We start from the raw sequence: 23,438 nt of genomic DNA, 5'->3' as shown, positions 1-23,438 counted from the left end.
TCCTGGCTACAGCTTCAGAAAAGCCTGGAAATAACGAGTTGATGGAAAGCGTTTTAGTAAGATGAGGGAACAGTCTTAAGTGCTGCTAGAATGCATTACAGCACACTGGCAAACAACAGTACACATGATCTGTATTCCCTAGACTTGAAAGCAAGAATGATGGGGTGGAATTTTTTTTGGCCTATGTAATGCAGGAAGACAGAATAGATGACCCTTACCTTTTTTTTTTTTCTTTTTTCTTTTTTTCTGGCCTTAAAATCTACACAGCTGTATTGCAGTGATTCCAAAGTTGTAGTCCACTGTCTCAGCGTTTCCTCTTTGTTTTGACTTGTCCCATCAAGAAGCTGAAATAACATGTAGTACCCAAATCATTGGTTCTCCACATCAAGGGCAGCTGCAGTTCGCTCCTCCTTCACTCCTCCTTTTTTTCTGCATTTGTGAAGAAAATACTGGGTTCAACTAACCACCCTCACTGTTGGCAAGATTGGGAAGCAAGAGTCTCAGGATGAAGATTCCAACTGCACCTACATTTTTTCATTCAAACTCATGAAAACTCCGTATTAACTAGCAGTCTAATTCATTAGCCTTACATTTTCAGTTTGCCAGAGATAAATGGCACCATGCAAACACTGTCATACAGTGACAGAGAATATAAGGTGTCTGGTGTCTTTGTTCCTGGGGTATGCCATTCTGTTATTAGGGCTGCCATGGCACATACACCATTCTATACATGTCCTAGCACAGTTGTCCCTTCCAGCTGACTCCCGCTTCTCTTATTACGAAAAAATTATTGGAAAGAAGGGTCAGGCATTGGGAACAGGCTGCCCAGGGAGGTGATGGAATCACAACCACAAAGATGTTCAAGAAAAGGCACCTAGGGCCAATTAGGCTTTAGTGAGCATGATGATGATAGTTGGACTAGATGACCTTGGTGATCTTTTGCAACCTTAATGGTTCTCTGATATCTGTATGATTTGTCCTGGAAATACCAACGCAGTCTGGGTAAGGCAAAAAGACCACATTCTCCATTAATTATTGTAACACATGAGCCTTCCTATTAGAGCCCTCAGCCTCCTTAGCACATCACTCCTGGTAAAGCTCAGACTGCAGGGTCACCAGAAGCAGTCTGTCCTCACTTGTTGGTGCCCTCAAACCCTCTTCATAGAATCACTGAATGGTTTTGGTTGGAAGGGACCTCACATCCCCCCTAGCCCCACCTGTGCCATGGGCTGGGTGCCCCCAGCTCAGCCTGTCCAGGGCCCATCCACGACCTGGGTCAGCTGCGGGCAGTGCCGGGGCCTTGCTGCCCTCAGAGTAAAGAATTTCTTCCTTCCTCACACCTGACCTAAATCTCCCCTCCTTTTGTTCAGAACCCATTCCCCCTTGTCCTATCACTATCAGCATAAAAAGTAGCTCTCCCTCCTGTTTCTGTGCTCCTTTTGGGCACCAGAAGGCCATAGCGACGCCTCCCCCATCCCCAGCAGCCACTAAAGCCCTACAGTCTGCGGGCGACCCTTCCTCAGCCGCACGGTCCTCCGGGCCCCGCCCCGCGGACGCCGCCTCCTCCTCACGCCCGGGGCACGCACGGCCCGGACGCCGAGCGGGTCTCCGGAGAGACCGGGTCAGCGCAGCCCCGGGGGGAGAGGAGAGCGAGGCAGCGGCCCGGGGGAGGCGGAGGTGAGGGAGCGGGGAGAGGGAGCGAGCGCTGGCGGGGACGGAGCGGGGCTGCGCGGGGAGGCGGCGGGCCGGGGGCTGCGCGGAGTCATCGAGGTCGGGGAGCGGAGGGCGGAGGCTGCGGGGAGGGGAGGCGGTGACCGCGGAGGGGCTGCGGGAGCGGCGCGGGGCACCGCCGGGTCGTGCTGCGCAGCTGCCGGGCGGATCCGCGTCCCACCTGCTGCCGCGCCGTGGAGCGGGGCCGGTCGGCCTGGCTGGCGGTCGGGAGGAAAAGGGCGATCCGCCACACCGCTCTTCTGCACGGGGAGAGTTCTTTGCTCGCTGTCGGAGCGCAGCGAGGCAGAATGAGATCAGAACAGAGGGGAGGGGTGGCGTCGAGCTGTTCGCGGTGAGGAAGGTCGCAAAAGCCCTTCGGATGGGCGTCTGGGCGAGCGCTTCGCGTGGAAGAGCGGTGAAATTAAAGAAGCATTTTCTTTTCTTGCGAGCAATGACAGCTGCTCCCGAAAAAGAGGAGGCGCTATATTGCAGTTTCCACTTCTGGAATTATTTGAAGCAGTGGATTTTAGAGGCACTGGCGGTTGAATGAGAGAAAAATTAGGTGTCAGAGCGTGAGGTGAATGTTTCCAGATTGGGCATTGATGAATAATATGAGTTTAGGTTTCTGAATTTTAGCTAGCGAGGTTTGAAAATGTTTGCTGAGTTTGCTTACGCCACTGATCTGCAGCTGAAGGCAAGCCGTTCTTGTTTTGCAAGTTGATGGTGAAGTTGTGTTTGTAAGTTGTGCAAAAGTCAAATTGAAGATCTGTTGGAGGGGACAAATGTGGGACTTTGGCCCTCCGGAGGAGCCGGGCTGCCTCTGACTGACCAGGGACAACTGCAAGATGCGAAAATGTGCTGATGACTCATCTGTCTGCAAGCTCAGGTTTATCGAGGTATTCAGGAGAGATACAGAGCCTTGCCATCACAGAGGAGCCTTTTCTCCATTTCTGCTAAAAACAAAAACAAAACAAAACAAAAAAAAAAAAAAGTTTTTATATTGTTAACCCAAGGCTGTGTGCTGGAAGATTACAGACAGAACAGGCGGTCAGGTGCTCATGCCAGTAAAGAAGCTGGCAAAATTGAACCGTGCACCTGATATTAAGCCAGAATTTCTCACCGTCTGGAGTTAAGACAACTTGTTGAGGAATGCCTGTTCTGGATTATAAACTGTTACAAACTTGTGAAATTCGTATGAAATGTTAATTTTATTAATCTCATTCCCTTCATGTGTTAGAATTGAGGAGGTAGAAGAGAGGGATTTCTCTGTTTGATTGTTGTTTCCAGGCAGGAAAGGAGAGCAATATATACAGTGAAAAATGGTTATTATTGCATTATAATCCTCCTGAGCCCACAGAAACTAGGCTTATTTTTGCAGTCTGTCAGTCTGGTAATTCAAAGGGACTCCGCTTTTCTATTTACTTAAGTCAAGGATTGGGTTCCTGCTACAAACTGCATGATCACTGGCAGAAACTATTGCTATATTTTAGCTCTAAGCAAAATAAAAATGTTTCTTCCGGGTGGGTGCCCTTTCTGTTACTTTTTAGAGAGTGTCTATGGAGACTCTAACCCATGTAGAAACAAAGATGAATGGTGGTGCTTAGGGATATCTAAGCTATTCACTCTTTCTTCCCAAGTTTACATGGGGATGCTTCATAACATGTCTGAAATCAGAAGCTCAGTGGCTGTGTCCTTGTGATATCATCCTTGATATCATCATCGGAGACTTAACATTTCAGTTTAATACTCACTTTTCTTGCAGAAATAGAGCTGAGGAAAGCATCTTTTTAAAGCTCCCTTCTCCTCAACTTGAGGAAATTCTTTTTCTCCTCATGTGGTGACCAACTTGATTGAAGGCATTTTTATTCTGGTTCTAACCAGAATAATTTTTATCATTTTTAATCATTAAAAATAATTTAATCATTTTTATTCTGTAGTGTTCTGACAACCTTTTGAATCCAGAACTTAAGTAATGTTTGGCCAAAAGAAGGAGCAAGCTCTGAAGAGCCAATATCACAAAAGTAACCAGACTTTTATAGACCTGGTGCTGTCCAGTAAACATGGGACTTAATTTGTCAGTCATTCCTGCAATCAAGAGTTCTTCTGAATGACAACTGATTTGGATTTTTTTATTATATTCGTATGCCCTAATGGGGCCAAGAGAGAAAAAGATGTCAGAAAGGAACTTCTGATAGTTTTCTGTCCTTTGAGATAGATATCCCTGTTATTATAACTTGAGTTGTTTTTGTGTTTATGAACTCATAAGTGGTTTGAGTTGGAGGAGGCTTTTAGACATCGTCAAGTCCAACCACCCTGCCATGGCATCTTTTGCTGGAGCAGGGCCATGTCCAACCTGGCACTGAGCACTTACAAAATGTTATTCCACAGCTTCTTCGGACAACCTGTTCCAGTGCCTCACCACCCTCATTATGAACAATTTATTCCTTGTATCTAATCTAAATTTACCCTTTCGGCTTGAAACCATTGCCTCTTCTCCTGTCACTACATGCCATTGTAAAAAGATGCTGTTGGCATTCTGGGCCGCAAGAACACACTGCTGCCTCGCATCCAGCTTTTCATCCACCGGGATCCTGAAGTCCTGCTCCACAGGGCTTCTCTCCATCCATCCCCAAGTCTGTGCTGATGTTTGAGATTGCCCCAACCCAGGTGGCATCATTGCACTTGGCATCATTGATCTTTATGAGGTTCACGTGAACCCACTTCTTAAGCCTGTCAAGTTCCCTCTGGGTGGCATTTCTCCTGGATGGTATTTTGGCTGCACCGTTCAGGTTGGTGTCATCCTCAGAATTGCTGAGGGTGTGCTCGCTCCCACTTCTGTGTTGTTAATGAAGATATTAAACTACTGGGGCCTCTATGGGACATCACTTATCTCTGATCTCCACCCAGCTATCAAGCCATTGACCGCAACTCCTTGGCTGCAGCTATCCAGCCAATTCCTTATCCACTGAACAGTCCACCCTTCAAATCCACCTCTCTCTATTCAGAGACAAGGATGTTGTGTGGGGCCACGTTAAAGGCCTTACAGAACTTCAAGTAGATGACATTTGTCACTCTTCTCTTGTCCAGTGATGCATTCACTCCATCGTAGAAGGCCACCAGATTGGTCAGACGTGATTTACCCTTGGTGAAGCTGTGCTGGCTGTCTCAAATCACCTCCCTTGTTTTCCACTTGCCTTAATACAGCTTCCAGGAGGATCTGTTCCATGATTTTCTCAGGCACAGAGGTGAGGCTGACTGTTTTGTAATTCCTGAGGTCTTCCCTTGTAACCCTTTTAAAATAGGAGTGATTTTTTTCCTTTTCCAGTCACTGGGGCTTCACCTGTCAGTCATTAGTGGTTCACATGTTGATCTACAGTATCATGGATTTGAGAGCACTTGTAATATGTAAAGGAAGACCTGAAAATAAACTGTGATCTGTAGCAGGATATTTTGACAGCTCTCATTGTCGTACAGGTGGGGAACTACTTTTTTTTTCTACAGCTCCTTTGGTGTTGGTAACAGCACATTAACAGATGCCTTCAAGAGAGATCAAAGGGTGTTTTGTTGGAAAAATAGCTGATGCAAGTCTGATCGTTGTCTAAAGGTTTCTGAAAAGTTTCTGAATCCTCAGGCCCCAAGTTTTTAGTAGTACTACTTTGCAAGTAGAAGTGAAGACAGTCAGCAGTGCTAGAGCAGAAGCCTGAGTGTGTAGAAACTTGAAGACCTTAGTGAATGTTAGTATGTCAGTCTTCAAACAAGTTTTACCTGGATATTCACCTAAAAATCACTTTCTAGAATGAGCAAAAAGTAATAAACAGCATCCATGTCATGAGGATAATTCCAGCTCTGGTTAAGAGCTGTTCTCCTGGATGTAGATGTCACGTTGAGATTTGCCTCAAGGCAGCAGTTCGAAGATGAAGATGCATTCTTAATTCCTTTGACAAGTGTATTGTTTTTCTTACTAATTCTGTTGTACTGTTTTCTTTTTTTGTTTCTAATAATTTACAAAGCTTTGGAAGAACTGATTTCAGAGAAGCTTCTGCATATAAAGACTACACCTTTTTTGTATATTTGATGGTGAGAAGTTCTTATAAAAACAAAATAGTATCTGAAGACAAGAAAACTGGCAGTGTTTTCTAAATGTTTATTCTACATTATAACTCCAGTTTCTAAAGCACTCAGATTTCTTGCAATATCTTGCAATATCCATGCAAAGCTTTTTGAAATAAATCTACTTTCTGGCTCTTGAATTTAGACAGGTGTATGGGAACTGCTGAGTCACGGCCTGAACCTCTGATTAATCACCTGAGGTGAGCCTTGAGTCAGCCAGAGGAGCACAGGTGAAGGCAATTCACCTGTGCTGCCGGAAGGGGTGGAGCCCCTTAAATAAGGGGCTCCACTTAAGGTGGAGAACCTTAAATAGGTCCCTCCTGGACCTATTTAAGAGCTGGCTACCACAGGGGAAGGATCTCTTCTGGAGATCCTCCTCTTTTGGTATCTTCTAGTGAGCTCAACCCAAGGGTAAGCTCTTCTACTTATTCTCTTTTGCGATCCTTGTTTGCTTTTGCCTTACTCTTTTGATTATGTTGCAATTATAACATCTTGGTTATACAGACAGGTTCTTCATCTTCTCTCTAAAATGCATCTTTGATGCTATCATGTACTGTATATGTTTCTTTCAGATCAAAGATTGACTTCCCACACACTTCTATTAGAAATCCAGGAGAAACACAGAGCATTTTGTGTGTTGAGAAGCTGAAGGTCCATGCAAGTTAGTTGAATTTACTGTGGGCCATGTATGTAAAATACTTATGATTTCTTTTTCTTTTTTGTGTTGCAGATTCCTCTTCCAGAGGTCAATAAGGACTTGATGACATGAATCTGGAAATTTCCAGGTATGGTGTAACAGTTGAAGGTTTGGAGTTCAGGGGAGGTGTTTTCTGCAGCAGCTTGAGCTGCATTCCTGTAGAGAGAAATGAACTCTTCTACCCTGCCAGGCCACTTGTGCTTGTCTTCCCTACCTCTTGCTTCATCAAAACAAATGATTTTGAAGCTAGGTAGTGAAGAGCACAGATGAACTGGTACGAGGTGAAATTACCCCAAGCATAAAGAATAAGAATTCTAACTGAAATGATTTTCCCAGCCTTACTGCCCATGTGTCCTCTCGAGCCTCTGTGCTGAGGACAGAGATGTGGCACTGAAGTGGGTGTGCTGCTCAGGGATGGGTGGAGGTCAGGGCCCAGGTGAGTTGGCATTATTGGTTTACCCTGTCTGTATGTTACCAAAACCAGAGACAGCAGGGGAGTCCTTTCACTCTGGAAAGAGCAGCAGTTTCATTTCAAGGCTGGTGGATCTCTCCACTCATTAAAATCGTAGAACCATATAGGTTGGAAAAGAGCTTGAAGGTCATCAGGTCCATCCCTTAACCCAGCACTGCCAGGTCTACCACTAAGCCACGTTCATAAGCACTGCATCTCTGTGTGTTTTAAATACCCCCAGGAATGGTGACTGAACTATGAAGGCTGCTCCAAAAGTAATGCCTCCTATATTTATAATTATGCTGGCCCACGGCGTCAGAGGCAGATGTTGGTGGGATGGCAGTAGAGGTTGAACCTTCCAACCAATATCCTGTTACGTTTTGTTGCTGTGTGACAGATGGCAGCAGAGGGGCAGTCTGACAGGATGGGTCTGACGTGGAAGTGCAGATGAAGCAAAGGTGTGAACTTGCATTCCTCCATGTGGAAAAAATAGTACCCATTGACATTTGTTGACGCTTGCTGAATGTGGATGGAAACCAAACAGTTGATATGAGCGCAGTGGAAGTTGGACTGCTTGGGCAATATTTTCCTAGCAATGTCACCATCATAGCAGTTGTGAAACAGTGGGTCACCTCCACTTGTGCAAATTTTTATAAGTGCAGCATGCAAACTTGTTCATCACTGGTGAAAATGCATAGGCAATGTGGTGACTGTGTTGAAAAATAGTGCTTTTGTAGCTGAGAACGTGCTTTATCAATTGTGTGGTTGTGTTCTTTGTAGCTGCTTTATTTTCTGTGGAAATAAACAGGAGGCATTGCTTTTGAAGTGACCTGTATACTTCCCTGGAAAGCTGCTTCACAACCCCTTCAGTAAAAGTTTTTTTCCTGATATTCAACCTAAAGCTCCCCTGGTGCAAATCAAGGCCATTTCCTCTTGTTCCATCTCTTGCTGCCCGGGAGAAGAGACCAACACTCCTCCCCTCTCTTGAGTTAGCTGTAGAATTGGAAGAATCATTGAGAGAGTTGCAAAGGAAATATCTGCTTCCTCCCTCACTGTAGTTGCCCGTGCTTCAGTCTTTATTCAGGTGAAAGCAAAGTTAGAAGAGGGGAGAATATAGAATTTCAAAGGAATAACATTTGTAAGTTAAAAGAAATAGTCCATCTTGATTTTCTGTACTAGGGGCTCTAACTGGCATGTTTGTTCTCTGAAATACTGAAAACTGAGTGCATAATTCTAGATAGAGGTTTTTTGTTCTTTTTTAATTTGAACGCTTTGAGTGCATCCAAATGTTTCTGTGTCATAACAGGTTCACACTAAAATCCAATGTAAACAAGGGAGAGCAGTTTTGAGCTGACTCTGCTTCAGTTGTGAAAATGGAGCCTGTTGATAAGAACAAAATTGTAATGAGATTTCCAGTGTCAGGATGGTTTATTGTGGTCTGTGTCTTATCTCCTGCTTGCACTGCTGATGTCCATTCCAACTTTCTTCGCTGTAGCAAGAACACATGTATGTTCACCTGAGGGCAAAGGGGAAAGCAAAGGTTGTTATCTGATACAAGAACTTACTTAAAAATAGATTGTATAATTATTTCTTAATAGTAAAAAGAATTAATGCATTAATTGAGCATTGCATACACATCTGTAGTGTAACATGTCACAGTTGTAGAATTTATGCTGCTATTTGCATGGCAATGCAGTGCACTGCAGGCTGTGTTGTAAAAGTTCCAGCTAGCTCAGTCTCTGGATCTGGAGAACATCTGATGAACAAGTGTATAGAAAACACTGCCAAGAGCCAGGGCACTGCATCCTTTCCCAGCAGGAGATAAAGCATAGGGAGTGCAGTCTTGTTTCATTACGCAGCACCAGACAGTTCCAGGAGCTGTTACCTACCTGGGCTGATGTCTGTTGCAAGGCTGCCATTGAAGGGCTAAGCTGTGCAACCCAGTGTGCTCCACCGGCACATCACTGCTTTCTGAAGAGGAAGACAGAGCTACTCTCCCTGGTCCTCATGCCAGTGCCCTTGTTCCGTATCCTCAACTTCTGTTGTCTTTGAGGTAAAGGCTTTCATTTCATTGTGGGTCCCTGTTGTATGCATAAATTAGCCTTTAGGACATCTGCATCAAAATTTGATACTTAATTCCACTGGCATTTCATGGTAGGGTCTTCAAGCTAAAGAGAAATGAATCTGTTCTTCCCAGACTTGAAAACATACTGAAGGCTGTTTGTTCTGTTGAGGCTGATTTCTGTAGGTATTTGTGTTTGCTGCAGAGCACACCTCAGCATGGTTTGATCATAATTGCATACTGTGTTGAGGACCCAATGCATGTTCTCCATTCCTTTTAAAAATATGCTTTGGTTTTAGTTAATGCAAGAGTAGACTTAGTTTGAAAACATAGAATATATGGTCTAAGAATACCAACTGTGGTAATCCCATTAGTCTAAAGATTTAGGTTTTTTTGAAGCTGGTTATGAGTTTCTTTACTTTAAAAGTCAGTTCCAAAAATCAAAAGGCTCTTCAGATGTTTATGAGGTTGTTGTGCAGATGGCAACAGACACGAGTATGGCATATGCCTTCCAGCAGAACGAGCACCAGGGCTCTGCATCAAAACAAGACAAAAGAATCTTGAAGGAGGGAAACAGGCTCTGCTCAGGTTGTGTTTTGGTAATGTTTTTACCCACTGGGGGTACTGCCTGAGCTTTCTGGGGCAACTCCTTCCTTACTGTCCATCTGCCTTTGTGTGTATGTAAATGATCAACTAATTCTGGGGGATCTGAAAGATATGTCAGAGAACATTTGATATTTTCAAAGAAAAGACCAGAAGATTTTATCTATTTGGAGATGACACTGAAGTGAAACCATAAATTCAGAATTCCTGAAATAGTGATTGTTACAGGATTCTTCTTGTAAGGTTGTTTTCCCCCAGTAACGACATCGATTTGTGGTGAACTGAAGAAAGGAGAAAATGACCCTGAGGATCTGTATTTTAAAAATAAACCCTGAGCTCAGCCAGCAGCGCTCTGAGCCAGCAGTGCAGCCGAAGACGTTTGCTTTGTGCAGTGAGGCCACAATGTCTGTGGCTGTCACTCTGGCCTTGGCTCCGTTGGCTCATTCAGGCTCTGTATCCAGTACAGGTGTGATTGTCCCGGCGCAGGCAGGGCTGAACTGATGGCTACAGGGCAGATATGGCTAGAGGCAGATCCATGTATTTATTGTAGAGCGAATGCAGAATAGAAGAAATGTGGCATCTGGGTCATCTGTCACAGTCCCATCACGTCTGCAGTGTAGTACAGGGACTACTCAATAGAGAGAGGCAGAAGCTGTTGCTTATGGAGGAGCTGTTAATAACAGACAGAAGGCCACCCAGGCTGAATAGTGTAAGGAATCTCTGTGTGCATTTGTTGGGATTTCTCGTGGAAATGATCCCATCGTGCATCACATTCAGAAAGCTGGAATTGCTGGATGCACGGCGCGGTGCAGCTGCAACGTGAAGTAACGTGGTAAATAATTGGCCTGTGATGGTGTTTTGATGTAGGAGGTAAAGCACAGGGGTGCAGGTTCTCGTGATATTGGGTACTCTTTTAGAAAAAGAATGAAGAGGGAGAATCGCTGTTGAAAGAATTTGAGAGTTTTACATTCTGCATTTGAATTGTTGGTGCACTGATAGATACTGAAATACATATACATATTTTTAATAAGCATTATCACGTGTTAGATTGCATTACCGATTAAGAAGTGGTCACAGAGTGATCATTGGGAATGTTGGCGTTGATCTCAGATAAAATTGTAAGTTTTGTGTTTTGAAATTAAAGAAGAATAATAATAAAAATGTATTAAAAGCTTATCATTTAAAGAATCTTAATTTTAGGGTAATTAATGTTTCATTTTTTCTCTCTTGGGCTTTGAAGCTGCCTGGGAGTTTGTGGGAACACATAACCTGGGAAACTGATGGAACTGTTGATACTGAAATTCAGAGCCAGCTGGTAGAAAGTAATTAAAGCCTGTGTGTTCCCTGCGTGAAGGAGGAGAGTGGGGATTGTGTGAAAAGCCATGATCTGCACCCGTAGGTGTGCCAAGCTGTTATGTAATGAGGCTTCCTTCAGCCTCATGCAAACAAACTCATCTTGTGTGGAATGATTGATAAGCTCTTTTCTAGTCTATTTTGGCATTCAAGATGATCCAGTTCCACTCTGGTGTTTTAGCTTTGTTCCTTTGTCTTTCCATTTTCTTATTTATCACAACAGATTCTCTCATTTTGACCTAAGATTAGCGGTTTGGGAGTTCAGTGGTACCTCATGGAACAGAGCAGAAAGCCTAGCCAAGGCTGATTCCTGAGTAGAAACTACAAAGGGCCGTCAAACCTGAACCATGTGACTAATAAGGCACATTTATGCTTTGAGTGGGCTGAAAATCAGGTGACACGTTGGACAAGCACTGTGCTGTTACGTGAGCTTATGTGAAAAAGACTTTATTGAGAGTTGCGTGGTATTTTAATTCTGCCTTTCTCTTCCTCACTTGGAAATGGTATTATAATTTCAGTTTATACAGCAAGAGCATTTCCTAGCATTCATGATTGCATCAAAAAGTTTGAAGATGTGATTAAAGTATGGCCTAAGACTTGGAAATTTGAACCTACTCTCCACTACTTATTTTTCACAGGTTTTCACCTTAATAATTAGAATTAAACATTTTAAGGTCCAGAAACAGGAATATTGATAATCAGTTGAAAAATCAGTGGAAAAGATGTCAGGGGTACGTATGAAAGATATGGAAATGTAGTTCCTGTTTCTCCAGCATCTGAGCCTCCATGTGCTGGACCTCAGCTTAGAAGGCCAGAACTTTCCTTGGAAGATTTGGGGTTTTTTTTGAGAATTTCCTGCAATAATTGTTTTTCATGGTTAAAGTTTTCAGCCTTATTCAGTGTGGACTCTCACAGTGTGTGATTCCTTTTTTCTTCCTTTCTCCCTCCAAAATCTCTGCTTGTTTGTACAGTCTTTGGGGATACATAGCATTTCTGTTTAGAAGGCTTTTTGGCAGTTATTCACAGTCTCCTGACTCAGTTTAAAGGAAAAGGACTTCCTAAGATTTGCTTTGCCTAGCTCTGTTTGGTATTGATGAATTGAGAGAAAGGAGATGTGCGCTTAAGGTTGAAGTAAGCTTCCTTTTGATTTCTTTATGTGGTCTTACTGTCGCCTGAACCCAATGACTTGGTTTTCTTCCTCAGGTCAATCAATCTGCAGAGAGGCTGGAGGAAATGACAGGCATTAGAAATAATAATGAAGAAATTGCTAAGTAGCTGACCTGATTTTATACGTTCCTCCTCCTTGCATCTTACATTTATAAGCTTTCAAGGAACGCAGAGCTGATAATACATGCCTCTGTACTTTGAGGGGACATTCTAGCTGGTTCTTGGGATGCCTCCATCGGCTTACCTGGCTGCTAGCAGTGTCTGGTGTTCTTACTACGTAGCAGGAGTATGGTTTGTAGTCTTTTTCACAGTGATGGTAGAACATGATATTCTTGTTCAAAGTTTGCTACCTCATGGTCAAAAGGAACATTTCATTTCATAATAGAGGCATAGGAATCTGAAGATCTTCAGCTTTTGTCTGCTGTTTTTCACATGAGATAGCACTTTGTTTCTGAGACTTGTTGCTGCTGTGGTTTAACCCAAGTTTCTTCAGCCTTAATAGAGAAGCTTCTTTAAGGGTCTGAAGGAGGAGAACAGCCGTGATATTTCTATTTCTAAATGTGCTTACAAGGATGACAAGCAGGGGTAAACATGAAATTTTGATGGATCTCAAACACAGAATGGAAGTATGAAAAAGGTGGAAATGTGGCTGGCTGGGCAGGAGGAATAGAGAAGTATTGTCTAAGCTCGCAAGAATTGAGAAGGCAAAAGCTGAGCTTGAGTGAGGGATGTGAAGGGCTTCTGCAAGCAAATGGAAGGCTCAGAAAAATGTGAACCCACTATTCTAAGCACTCCTTACCAAAGACATGGAGAAACCAGAGGTACTTACTGCCTTTTTTGGCCTTGTTTTACACTAGTGCAATAAAAACTAGCACTATTTTTTTACTGAGTAAAATCAAAGGATCATACCCATCCCCCTCAGGAAGGGATGAACAGCTGTGTAATTTGCATTCTGAGGTGGCTGTCTGATGGCAACCTGAATGCTGTGCTGTCGACCTGGCAGTCTACCTGGGAGTTGAGCAGCCAGCAGTCAGAGCAGCAGCCAAGAAGGTGGTGAGCAGACCACAAGGTATGGAAGTTAGTGAGTAACTTATGCTGGGTAAGGAAGAGTTGTTCCTTGAAGATCTAGCTAATCAAGTTTGTCGTTTTGCTAGGCTTTGATTTGTAGCTTCCAGCATTTCTTTGGGGGGTTTTATGCTTTTTCTGGGATACTGGATATTAAAGAAACTTTTCTCTTTTGAACAGAGTAGCCCATGCTCAGCCCATGCTGAAGGGACAGGGCTGAAGTTGGTGAATAACTGGGAAGTCTAAGTAGGAAAGCAGCACAACCCAGCTCTGTGGGCTGAAAAGAGATGTTTTCCTGGTTGCAGAGGCAAACTCTGTGATTCTGCTTTTAAAACTAGGAGTGAAGAATCAAGCTTCTGCTGGACTAGTAGTGGAAGTAAACAAATAGTCACATTCCATTGAAAATGATGAATTGCAAAATGAATTTATTATTGTATGAGATGATTTGGTAGGAAATATCGACTGGTAGAATAAAGTGATAACATCTGGAAGCCAGGAAGCTGAGGATAAGCAGTCCCTGGTGGAGAGGCAACGCTGTATAAATCATTTCAAGTTTACAGCCAGCTTCCAGAGGGCAGGATGTGGAGAACAAAGTCTGGGTGAGGAGGGTGAGGCTGGGAGAACTTAGTGCTAAAAATACAGAATGGAAGAAGATTCTTTTTCATTGCTAGAATGGGTTGACAATGGGTTGACAAAGTCCTGTCTCACACAAAAACAAAGTGGAGATTATGCCATAACTTGAGGACAAGAATCACAAGAGAAAAAGATGAGAAAGCTGGGGAACAGAGGAGAAATAAAGCAGAACTAGCTGCAGAAAACAGTTGTCTGTGCCCAAGAATCCAGAATCCAGTACCAGAAGCCACTCATGTGATTGGAGGTTCTGTATTGGCTACAGCCAAAGTAAGCAGACCTACTATACACCTCCAGGAGAAGCTGAAAGAGGTGTATAGGGTGGTGTTTTTCTGAGGAAAGTTACTTTGACAAAATGAGAAGGCAAACCAAGAGACTGAAGGCTAAGAGACAACGGAGGGCTACTACAAGGAAAGCTTTTGAATGCTTTTTGCTATCAAAGGACATTCTTAGAAAGGCATTTTTCTTAACTGATAAATTTCAGCTGTGTTCCTTAGTCACTGTCTGTGGTTAAATTTGTGTGAAGGATAAGAAAGTCTTAAAATTGAAGTGGGGGAAAAACTAACACAGAAATAAGGAATGAGAGTGATACCAGGCAAAGGAAATATTGATAAGGTGAGATCAGAGGGCAGATATATCCCCAGGGATGAGGAGATGGAAATGAGCATATGGAAGCTGGGATGAAATTTGGAAAGGTTAATGCATTCCCTTCAAGTGACTGGAATTGGATAATCTCTGTCTTAGCCTTTGTTATGTTAAACTGAGCTTACTTTGTTAAAATTATTTATTTCTCTGTGAGAGAACTGCAGTACATTTCATGTTTGAACTTGCAACTCACACAGTTCTAACAAGCAGTTTTAGCTGCAGTGAAAGACATCAGGATTATGGGAGGTATGAATTAGGTCAGAAGCTGTCTAGGAAAGCTATTGCGAGGGAACTGATGAAGACAGTATCTGAATCATTGATTTCTTAGTTAAAGATTCAAGTGCATAACATACAGTGATAACCTTAAATCAAAAAATAAGGACAAGTGCAGGACTGGAATACAGTGGCTCTGAGAATTTAAAGTAACAGGGAACCTTTATAAATTTAAGTAGGACTCTGTTTCTACAACCTAACCATTAGGGTGTCCAACCTCTTGGCTTGCCTGGGCTGCACTGAGTGAACGGGAATTGTCTTGGACCAAGTGTATGTGTGCCACTCCAAAAGTAATGACTCCTGTTTATTTCCATGGAAACTACAACAGATACAAGGAGCACAGTAACGCTATTTGATACAGCAAGTTCTCATCTGCAAAACTCTGTTTCTCAATGTAGTGACCACCAGTAGCTGTGCATTCCAGCAGAGAACAAGAGGTGCATGCCATGCTTTTAACAGTCTGCACCTCTGTTGCTGTCACTGCTGCTGAAGCATGCCACCCCCCGCGGTGTGCTGCATCCACTGGTTGGTCTCTGTGAACGTTCAGCAGGTGTCAATGCATGTCAATGGGTGCTATTCTTTCTGCGTGAGGGAATTCGGCTCCACCCCCTTGCTCCATCTGCACTTGCACATCAGACCCATTTTGTCAGACTGCCCCTCTGCTGCCATCTGTCACACAGCAACAAAATGTAACGGATACTGGTGGGAAGGTTCACCCTCTACTGCCATCCCACCAACGTCTGCCTCTGATGTCATGGGCCAACTTGAGGAAATAGGAGGCACTACTTGTGGAGCAGCCTTCATAAAATACATTATATAGTTAATGTATTTAAGTAACAAAACTTTTTTTTTTTTTTTTAAATTAAAACATATTCAACAACAGCGACATAAAGCTAGTGGGATATTTGACCTTGTTTTTGTGAAAGTAATGCATCGGTTTGGGTCAGTGCAAGAGGCTGCAATGACTGAGGTCTTGAGGTGTTTGTTAGAGATTTCTGATAAAGTTTTACTCTTCCTCTGCTTCACCCTTGGAAACAGCTGCTCACAGATGTACGTACTGCCAAAAAGCGATGACATGAATAAGGCATGTCTGTGAAGGGAGGGAGATTTCTCCCTGCTAGGAGAGGGCTTATAAACATCTGATAAAGAGACAAGATTGAATTTTGGGTTGCAATTCCATACATTCTATTTGAAAATTGGCAAAAAATGTATTTATGTTAACTGAAAACAACCACAAGTAAACCAGAAAATTGATGATTTTTTGGGGCACTCTTGAATCTACTCTCAAATTATCAAGATTTGAGATGCATTTTTTGGTTTTAGTTATTTCAGATGTAGCCTCATGCAAAAAAAGAACAAAAAACAAACAAAAGTAAAACAAGAAAACACCACCAACAAAAAGAAAACACCAACAAACATAAAGCGGTTTGAACTCAGAAGCAATGTAACTGCATCCACATGGGGGTGTGATTCCACATTAATTAATAATTTCCCCTGTGGCACTTCTGTGCTGCTGGTGGTTAATTAAATCCTGGGAAAACTGGCTCCACCAGGAAGTCTGCTGCAGGAATACCTGAGCTGGTTCTGGCAGTGAGGTAGTTAGCATAATGATACACTTACGCTAATTAGGCTTGGCAGACTTGTGCCTGGCCCAGAGGCGCTTTGTGGATGTTTCTGTCTGTGGCATTATCCACACAACTCGGCTAATCCATCTTCGGACAATGGACCGCCTGTGGTGTGATGGAGAACTGGAAGGCCTTCCTAGGCCGAGTCAGAGGAATCAGATGAAGGGAAGGGTTGTGAAAGTGGGAACTAATAACATGCATTTATATTAAAAATGGTGATGTTAAAGGTAGACGCTTCCTCAGAAGTTTTGTTCACAGTGTAGCCATGAACGGAAGAATGTGTAAAGAGAGATTTTCTGTTTCTTCAGCTGTGGCTCATTATGTTAGGAGATAATTAGAAGTCACATACTTGTTTAGCTGGGACAAATGAAGGATGAGAGAAAAGTACTGCTTGTCTATGAACAGTAAGAACCTGTGCTGATACAAAAGCAAATGGCATTCGTGTTCTTAATTATAGTTAGATTGTACCCACTGAGGATGAAGTTTAGGAATGGTTTTCAATGTAAGTAATTGCTGCAAAAACCTCTAATATGGTACCCTTCTGTAAGAAGGTTGTTGCCTGTTGTAGCAAAAAGCAGAAAGTGGCTCAACGCAGGCTGGGATGTTCCTAAATCTAAATGTTTCCTCATGTGGACGAGAGGAGGAGGGAGGTTAGTGAGTTGCATATTGAAACTTGGAAAGGTGTTGGAAGTTCTCTGCTGTGGGGTAAGAATTGCAACAGCAGAGACCTGACTCACTGCCACATCTGTGTTCCCAGTGAGTGCTGTGCAGACGTTAAGACGAGCAAAATGGTTGAGGGAGGGAATGCTGATGAGTCAAAAAGCAAATTAAAAACTCCGGCATATTTTTGTATTTATTATTATGGACATTTATATTATTTATACATTGTAATTACCTAGTTCTTTAAGAAGACTTGTTTCTCTCTCTCTCACTCCTATTTCACATACGCAAAGTTATATGAGTATCATGCACTTGGTATTAATGCTTGGCCTGGGAATAGATTCTGCAGGTGAAGCAGCAGAATAGCTCTTTGAAGATGTAAGCAACAGTTACGCTGTCTGGGTAAACCTGCTTGGCTGTTTTAACTACGAGGCGAGGAGTAACCTTTCCAGCTGTTTCTCCAACCGTTCTGTTTTGAAAGTGAAACTACAGAAATATGTCCCTGAGGGGTTCAGGCATAGCAGTGTTACTAAGCTTCGGCTCAGTTTTCATGGAGCTCCGTTGTGCTGCTCTCTGCAGTGCTCTGATGCTGCAGCACATTCCATCTGCACAGCGGAGCCATTTCTGCAGTTTGCTGCAGCTCAAAGGAGAGGTTTATCACAAGTTAAAAAGCAAAAAATCAAGAGTGGCAAAATGTAGCAATGTCAGTGCACCAGTCCGGACAGTTGCTTCAGGACATTTTGTGTTGACTTCCAGGAGCCTTATCAGTGTATATGTAGGGTGCCTTCCCACAGTTACAGCCTGAGTTACAGCCTGAGCCTTCCTTTATGCCCCTTGGCATAATTGTGATACTTCACTATTTCTGATTTAATCTTCACATACGTATTTTACTACAAACTTACTGCTATTCCTTCAGCATCTAGCATGGTATTTGCTGTCTGTGAAATCCGGATGCTGCTCTGCTGCATGTCACATATAGGGAAGTGTTTGCAGTGCTGTTTTTTCCTTTGTTCCTGCTGAACTCTTCTCTGTGAAAGAAGTTGTCTTTTTGTGACTCTTGTATCAGAGCTGGAGAGATAGAGCTCCATCCTGAGTGTTATTACAAAGTTACCCAGGATGTTCTGAGAGTCCTAAAGAACTTTTCAAAAAGAAATGGACTGGTTTATGCTTTTCTGGGGATGCTCAAAGAGCATTTTAGAAACACCATTGTCTTCAGCTTTCCAGCTGCCTCAGCTTAAGAGCTCAGCCTGTCTGAATTGCAAAAAGGGAAATATGTTGCTTCATCCTTTATCCTTTTCTGTATTTGTGCTGTGTAAAGATAGCAGAGATAAATAAATCTTTCAGGAAGATGATCCCGACTGTGTTTTGCACATGGGAGTAGATTAGATAATGGCTGTTTACTTCCTTAGCACTTTGAGTCTATATTCCCCCGAAGTAAATGGGAAGACTCATTTCATATGCTCCCTGCAGAGAACTGTTAGCAATTAGTTTCTGTCCTCCATCAGACCCATGCTGCTATCAGATATGTGGAGCTCTGGAGGGAGGATTTGTGGTTGTGTGATTGCTATTACAGCAACTTTCCCTGACATACCTGTTATCTGCACTGTGGAGCAGCCCTGTAGCACTGAAAAAATGTATTCCGAAGAGCTGGGACAGGAAGAAAGTGTAATTTCTCCTTGTAGTTCTCTTTGGTATTCTTGGTGTCCTTTATAGTTACAGTATCTAATTGCAAGCTGGAGATCTTCTCAGGCTAAAGTATGGAGATGAATGTTGAGGATGAGAAGACCAATTCAAATTTCACAGTTTCATATCAGAGTGAAAAAACTCTCCATTGTATTGCTTCTCCCGACTACAGTTGAGATTTTTAACAGCTGAGAGGATTTACAAACGCTTTTGAAATCAGTGTCTTTCATGTCTTGTAGAGCTGTTTTTGGTTCAAACCCCTTGCTTAGGTTACCTTACTTTTCTGGTTGCTATTTGCTACCTATCTGAAGTGCATAAGCTATTTTGGAAAATGATCACCATGCTTCACAGTGACAGTATACTGAATTAATTGCTGGCTAAGTCCATACTCACCTTATTTGTTTCTACATACACAATTTCTGATCTGAAACTGTATGATTTTGTGCAGAAATCTGGGAGTCTTGAGGACATCCTGAAAACTTGGCTCTTTGGTTTAGTGCAATTGTGTGATCCATACAGAGCTGTACTGATGAACAGCATGCTTACTGAGTAGTCTGAAAGGATTTATCTTGCATGAAAGTATGTATGCTTCAACTCGCTTCTCTCTTTTTAATGCAGTGTGAGTCCTGTTACCACTCTGCTATGGTTCTGGTTTCAATTGCCTTTGCTGAATCACAACAGGCAAGGCAGAAGAAAAGGGGATAGCAGCAGATAGCAGATGTTCCCAATTAAAACATCAATTGTAGGAGAAATTAGGTGGCACTTTGCCCCAGAATCATTGAGTCTTAAAAGATCCTAGAATCTCAGAACCTGAGGGGCTGGAAGGGACCTCTGGAGATCCCCCAGTCTGGCTTCTCCAAAGCAGTTCACTACAGCAGCTGCATAGGAAAGTGTCTGGGGAATATCTCTAGAGAAGGAGACCCCACCACCTCTGTGGGCAGCATGTGCGAGGGCTCTGCCAGCCTCACGGTAAAGAAGTTCTTCCTCATGTTCGGATGAAACTCCCTGGGTTCCAGTTTTGCCCAGTGTCCCTTGTTCTGTCACCAGGCATGGCTGAACAGAGCCTGGCTCCATCCACTTAAACACCACTCTTCAGATATTGGTCAGCACTGGTCAGGTCCCTCCCAGCCTTCTCCAGGTGACCAGCCCCACGGCTCTCAGTTTCCCCACCAGGAGAAGCTCTGTGCCCCCCCGTCTCTGCAGCCCTCCACTGCGCTCTCTCCAGCAGTTCCCTGTCTTTTTTGAAGTGAGGAGCCCGGCACTGGGCGCAGTGCTCCAGCTGTGCTTCCCCAGAGCAGAGCAGAGGGGAGCAGCACCTCCCTTGCCCTGCTGGCCACGCTCTGTGCAATGCACCCCAGGGTCCCATTGGCTTCTTGGCCACCAGAGCACACTGCTGGTGCGTGGTCACCTCTTGGTTACCAGGACACCTAGGTCTTCTTGTACTGATGCGTGTAGTTATTCCTCCCCAGATGTAGGGCTCTGCACTTGCTGTTGTTGAACTTCCTAGGGTTCTTCTCTGCCCAGCTCTCCGGGAAGTCCAGGCCAGATTTGGCAGATGACTTAAAATCTGTTACATCTTGATTGTTAGGCTCTTAAAACAGATGTTATCTTCATTTTATGTGTCAGTGGTCTTTATCCAGACATTGCACTGATAGAAGAGGTAACAGAAAGAATGAATAACAGCCTGGAAATGGGAGTAAAACAGCAGTTCCCAGAGTCCCAAAAGCTGCGCCAGAAAGAAGAAAATGCTGTGATTATTGTCAAGCTGAAATCAGGCAAAGAATTGGGTTTTCTTTTCAGAGTTAGTGAAGTTGGGTGCTGGAGCAAGGATGAATATTATTCTTGTGGCCTTAACTGTTACTAAGTAGATTGCTGTGAAAATAATGCTTCCTATTTATTTCCTTGGAAACTGAAAGAGATAAAAGGGCACAATAACATTATTTGATAGAACAAATTCTCAGCTTCAAAACAAGACAATAGCCACCACCATTAGCTGTGCATTTTTGCCATCAACAAACAAGAGCTTCACGCTGTACTTGTCAAAATCTGCATGGCCATCTAGCACATGGCTTGTCTTTCATATCTCTGTTGCCACTGCTGAAATGCCTCACTTGTCCCTCACTGTGTCACATCCAGTGGTTGGTCCCCATAAGTATTCAGCAAGCATCCATGAATAAGAGCGGGTACCTTTTTTTCCACATGGAGGAATTCAGTTCCACTCCTTTGCTTCATGCACATTTCCATGTCAGATTCCATTTTGTCAGACTGTCCCTCTGCTGCCATCTGCCACATGGCAACAAAATTTAATGGGTGGGAAGGTTCAAACTCTACTGCCATCCCACCAACATCTGCCTCTGGTGTTGTGGGTTGACATCATAAATTAGGAGGCATTACTTTTGGAGCAGCCCTCATACTTTTGTATACAGTTCTACAGTATATCAGGCTCTTGATTTTTAGGAGTTATTTCTGTGCTGTCTATTTAGATATCAAATGCTGAAATGAGGAAATGCATGAAGAAGAATGCATTTTTAGTATGGTTTTTTTTCCTTTGTTGGAAAGGGAAAAGCATTTTCCCGCTTTGCATATCTTAAATGCTCAGAAAATCTGCATTCACTTTATGTCAAATATTCTTATATTTGCAATCAGCTTTGTCATCATGGTGAATTGACTGTGAATACTCCAGGAAAAATGAGAGTCAAATGTGAAGCAATGGGGTCCAGTTCTTCCCTGTTATGATGAGATCAAAAGGCACGTTGAGATGAATCACAGCACCGCAGCATTGCAGGGATTGCAAGTGACCTTAAGAGATCAATCGGTCCAATCCTTTGCTAAAGCAGTTCCCTACAGTAGGTGGCTCAGGTGGGCATCCAGATGGGTCTTGAATATCTCCATAGAAGGAGACTCCCCAGCAGTATGGGCAGCCTGTTCGTGTGCTGCATCACCCTTGCTATAAAGAAGTTCTTTCACATGTTAGTACAAACTTCCCATATTCAAGTTTTGGGCCATTACTCCTTGTCCTATTGCTGTGCACCACCAAGAAGAGCCTGACCTCATCCATTAGCCTCCCACCTTCCTTCGGACATTTATAAACACTGATCGGATATCCCCCTTAGTCTTTTCCCTAGGCTGAATAGCCCCGTGTTACTCAGCTTCTCCTCATATGGGAGATGCTCCTGGTCCTTTGTCATCTTTGTGGCCCTCCACTGGACTCCTTTGAAGAGATTCCTGTCTTTTTAGAACTTGGGAGCCCAGAACTGGACACATTAATCTGAATGTGGCCTCCCCAGGGCAGAGCAGAGGAAAGAACCACCTCCCTTGCCCTTCTGGCCATGCTCTTTTTATTGCACCCCAGGATCCCCTTAGCCTTCTGGTGGCTCACGGCCAACATGTTGTCCACCAGGACCCCCAGGTCCTGCTGTGCAGCGATCGCCTCCAGCAGGTCATCCTCTGACCTGTACAGATGCATGTGAGTATTCCTTCCCAAGAGCTGGACTCTACGCTTGCTCATGTTAAACATCATCGTTCCTCCCTGCTGATCTCTCCAATAATAAAGTCCAAATCAAGAAGAGAGTTTGTGCTTCAGACGGTATCCATCAGACTCTGCAAAATTCTGGAATAAGCCTGATCTTCATTTTAGCTAACAAAGCATCTGTTCTCGAATTGAAGATGTCTTCAAAGTCAAATTTATGATTCATTTTCAACCAGTTATGCACTTCTTGCAGAAATTGGGCCAGAGTTTGGTCCTCCTCTGGATCAGATGTTTTATGATAATCAGGTCTGACGCTCAAATTACATGCTTTTTCTGTTGGTTTCATAACAGGGCATTTCCTGTGTGCTCTTCAGATAATCTCAATGGGCATCTCATTCCATGCCTTCCCTCGTATTCCTTACCTACACAGAGTTTGTTTGACACATTCAGAACTTGTGTTCTCTGTATTGTTACCAGTTAGAATGAGCAGCCTCTATTTGAGGGCAAAACCACTCCTATTTGTGAATGAGCTAGAATTATCTAGCAATGGTATTTTCATGCTGAATGCTTCATTACACCCCCTTCACTGCCTTTTATGCTGTTAAACTCTCTGATCCTGTATGTAAATGACACTTTCAGTCATGGTCTTTAAAATTACACTGGGAATCCAGCTTACCACAGAAATTCTTACTTAGACATACTTTCCTCAATCATGTAAAGCAGAAGATAAGCTTCTCTTTTTTTTCTTCTTCCTTTTTTAAGGGCAAGCCTCAAAATAATAGTAATTAGAGTGCTCACACACACAGAGTGAAATTGCAGTGTGTAAATAGAAGCAAATAAATACAAAAGATCAAAGGCTAGATGGTACAGATATGTACATATTGAGGAGAAGACTAAAAGGTAAGGATATGTAGATATAGAGGGGTGCTGGTAGCCAGCCTGGGAGCCTATCTTCACCAAGCTGTCATTCCTGTAGAAGGGACTCTGTTTTGCCTGTGAAGTTGCAGCATTAGACTTAAAACTTCCTGATAGATCTTGCTGAGGATTACACCAGTGTTCTGTTGAATTTTGAGACACTTAATCCCATTTTAGCTTTCTTTTTTTTTTTCTCCTTCTTTTTCCTTGCCAGGAATCTGCAATCACTGAGCACCTGATAAAAATCTGTGAGTAGTTTATCAGTCCCTTGGGCACTGAGGTGTTCCACACCTGCCTTCATAGCCAGATGCTGCCTCAGC

The 23,438-nt window shown here is 43.3% G+C and overlaps 1 protein-coding gene across 3 annotated transcripts in view; it reads left to right on the top strand.

Annotated features, from left to right (window-relative positions):
* The first annotated feature begins 1,571 nt into the window (after window positions 1-1,571).
* The window catches only part of CERS4 (ceramide synthase 4), a 60,751-nt gene continuing 38,884 nt past the window's right edge, over window positions 1,572-23,438 (top strand). Inside the window, exons 1-2 of one of the 3 annotated variants that reach the window (XM_042886869.1) lie at window positions 1,572-1,677; window positions 6,551-6,605. In XM_042886869.1, the coding sequence (XP_042742803.1) occupies window positions 6,586-6,605 (20 nt within the window). In that variant the 5' untranslated portion in view covers window positions 1,572-1,677; window positions 6,551-6,585. Of the gene's footprint in view, window positions 1,678-1,931; window positions 2,607-3,655; window positions 4,956-6,550; window positions 6,606-23,438 lie in introns of those variants that run through there. The other 2 variants (XM_042886871.1, XM_042886870.1) reach the window with 2 other exon arrangements.

The sequence above is a fragment of the Lagopus leucura genome, unplaced genomic scaffold (genome assembly GCF_019238085.1).
Source record: "Lagopus leucura isolate 7727_CA_CO unplaced genomic scaffold, USGS_WTPT01 Super-Scaffold_100064, whole genome shotgun sequence".
Taxonomy (NCBI): domain Eukaryota; kingdom Metazoa; phylum Chordata; class Aves; order Galliformes; family Phasianidae; genus Lagopus; species Lagopus leucura.
Note: the sequence above shows the minus strand (reverse complement) of the source record. Positions and strands in the feature narration are given on the sequence as shown.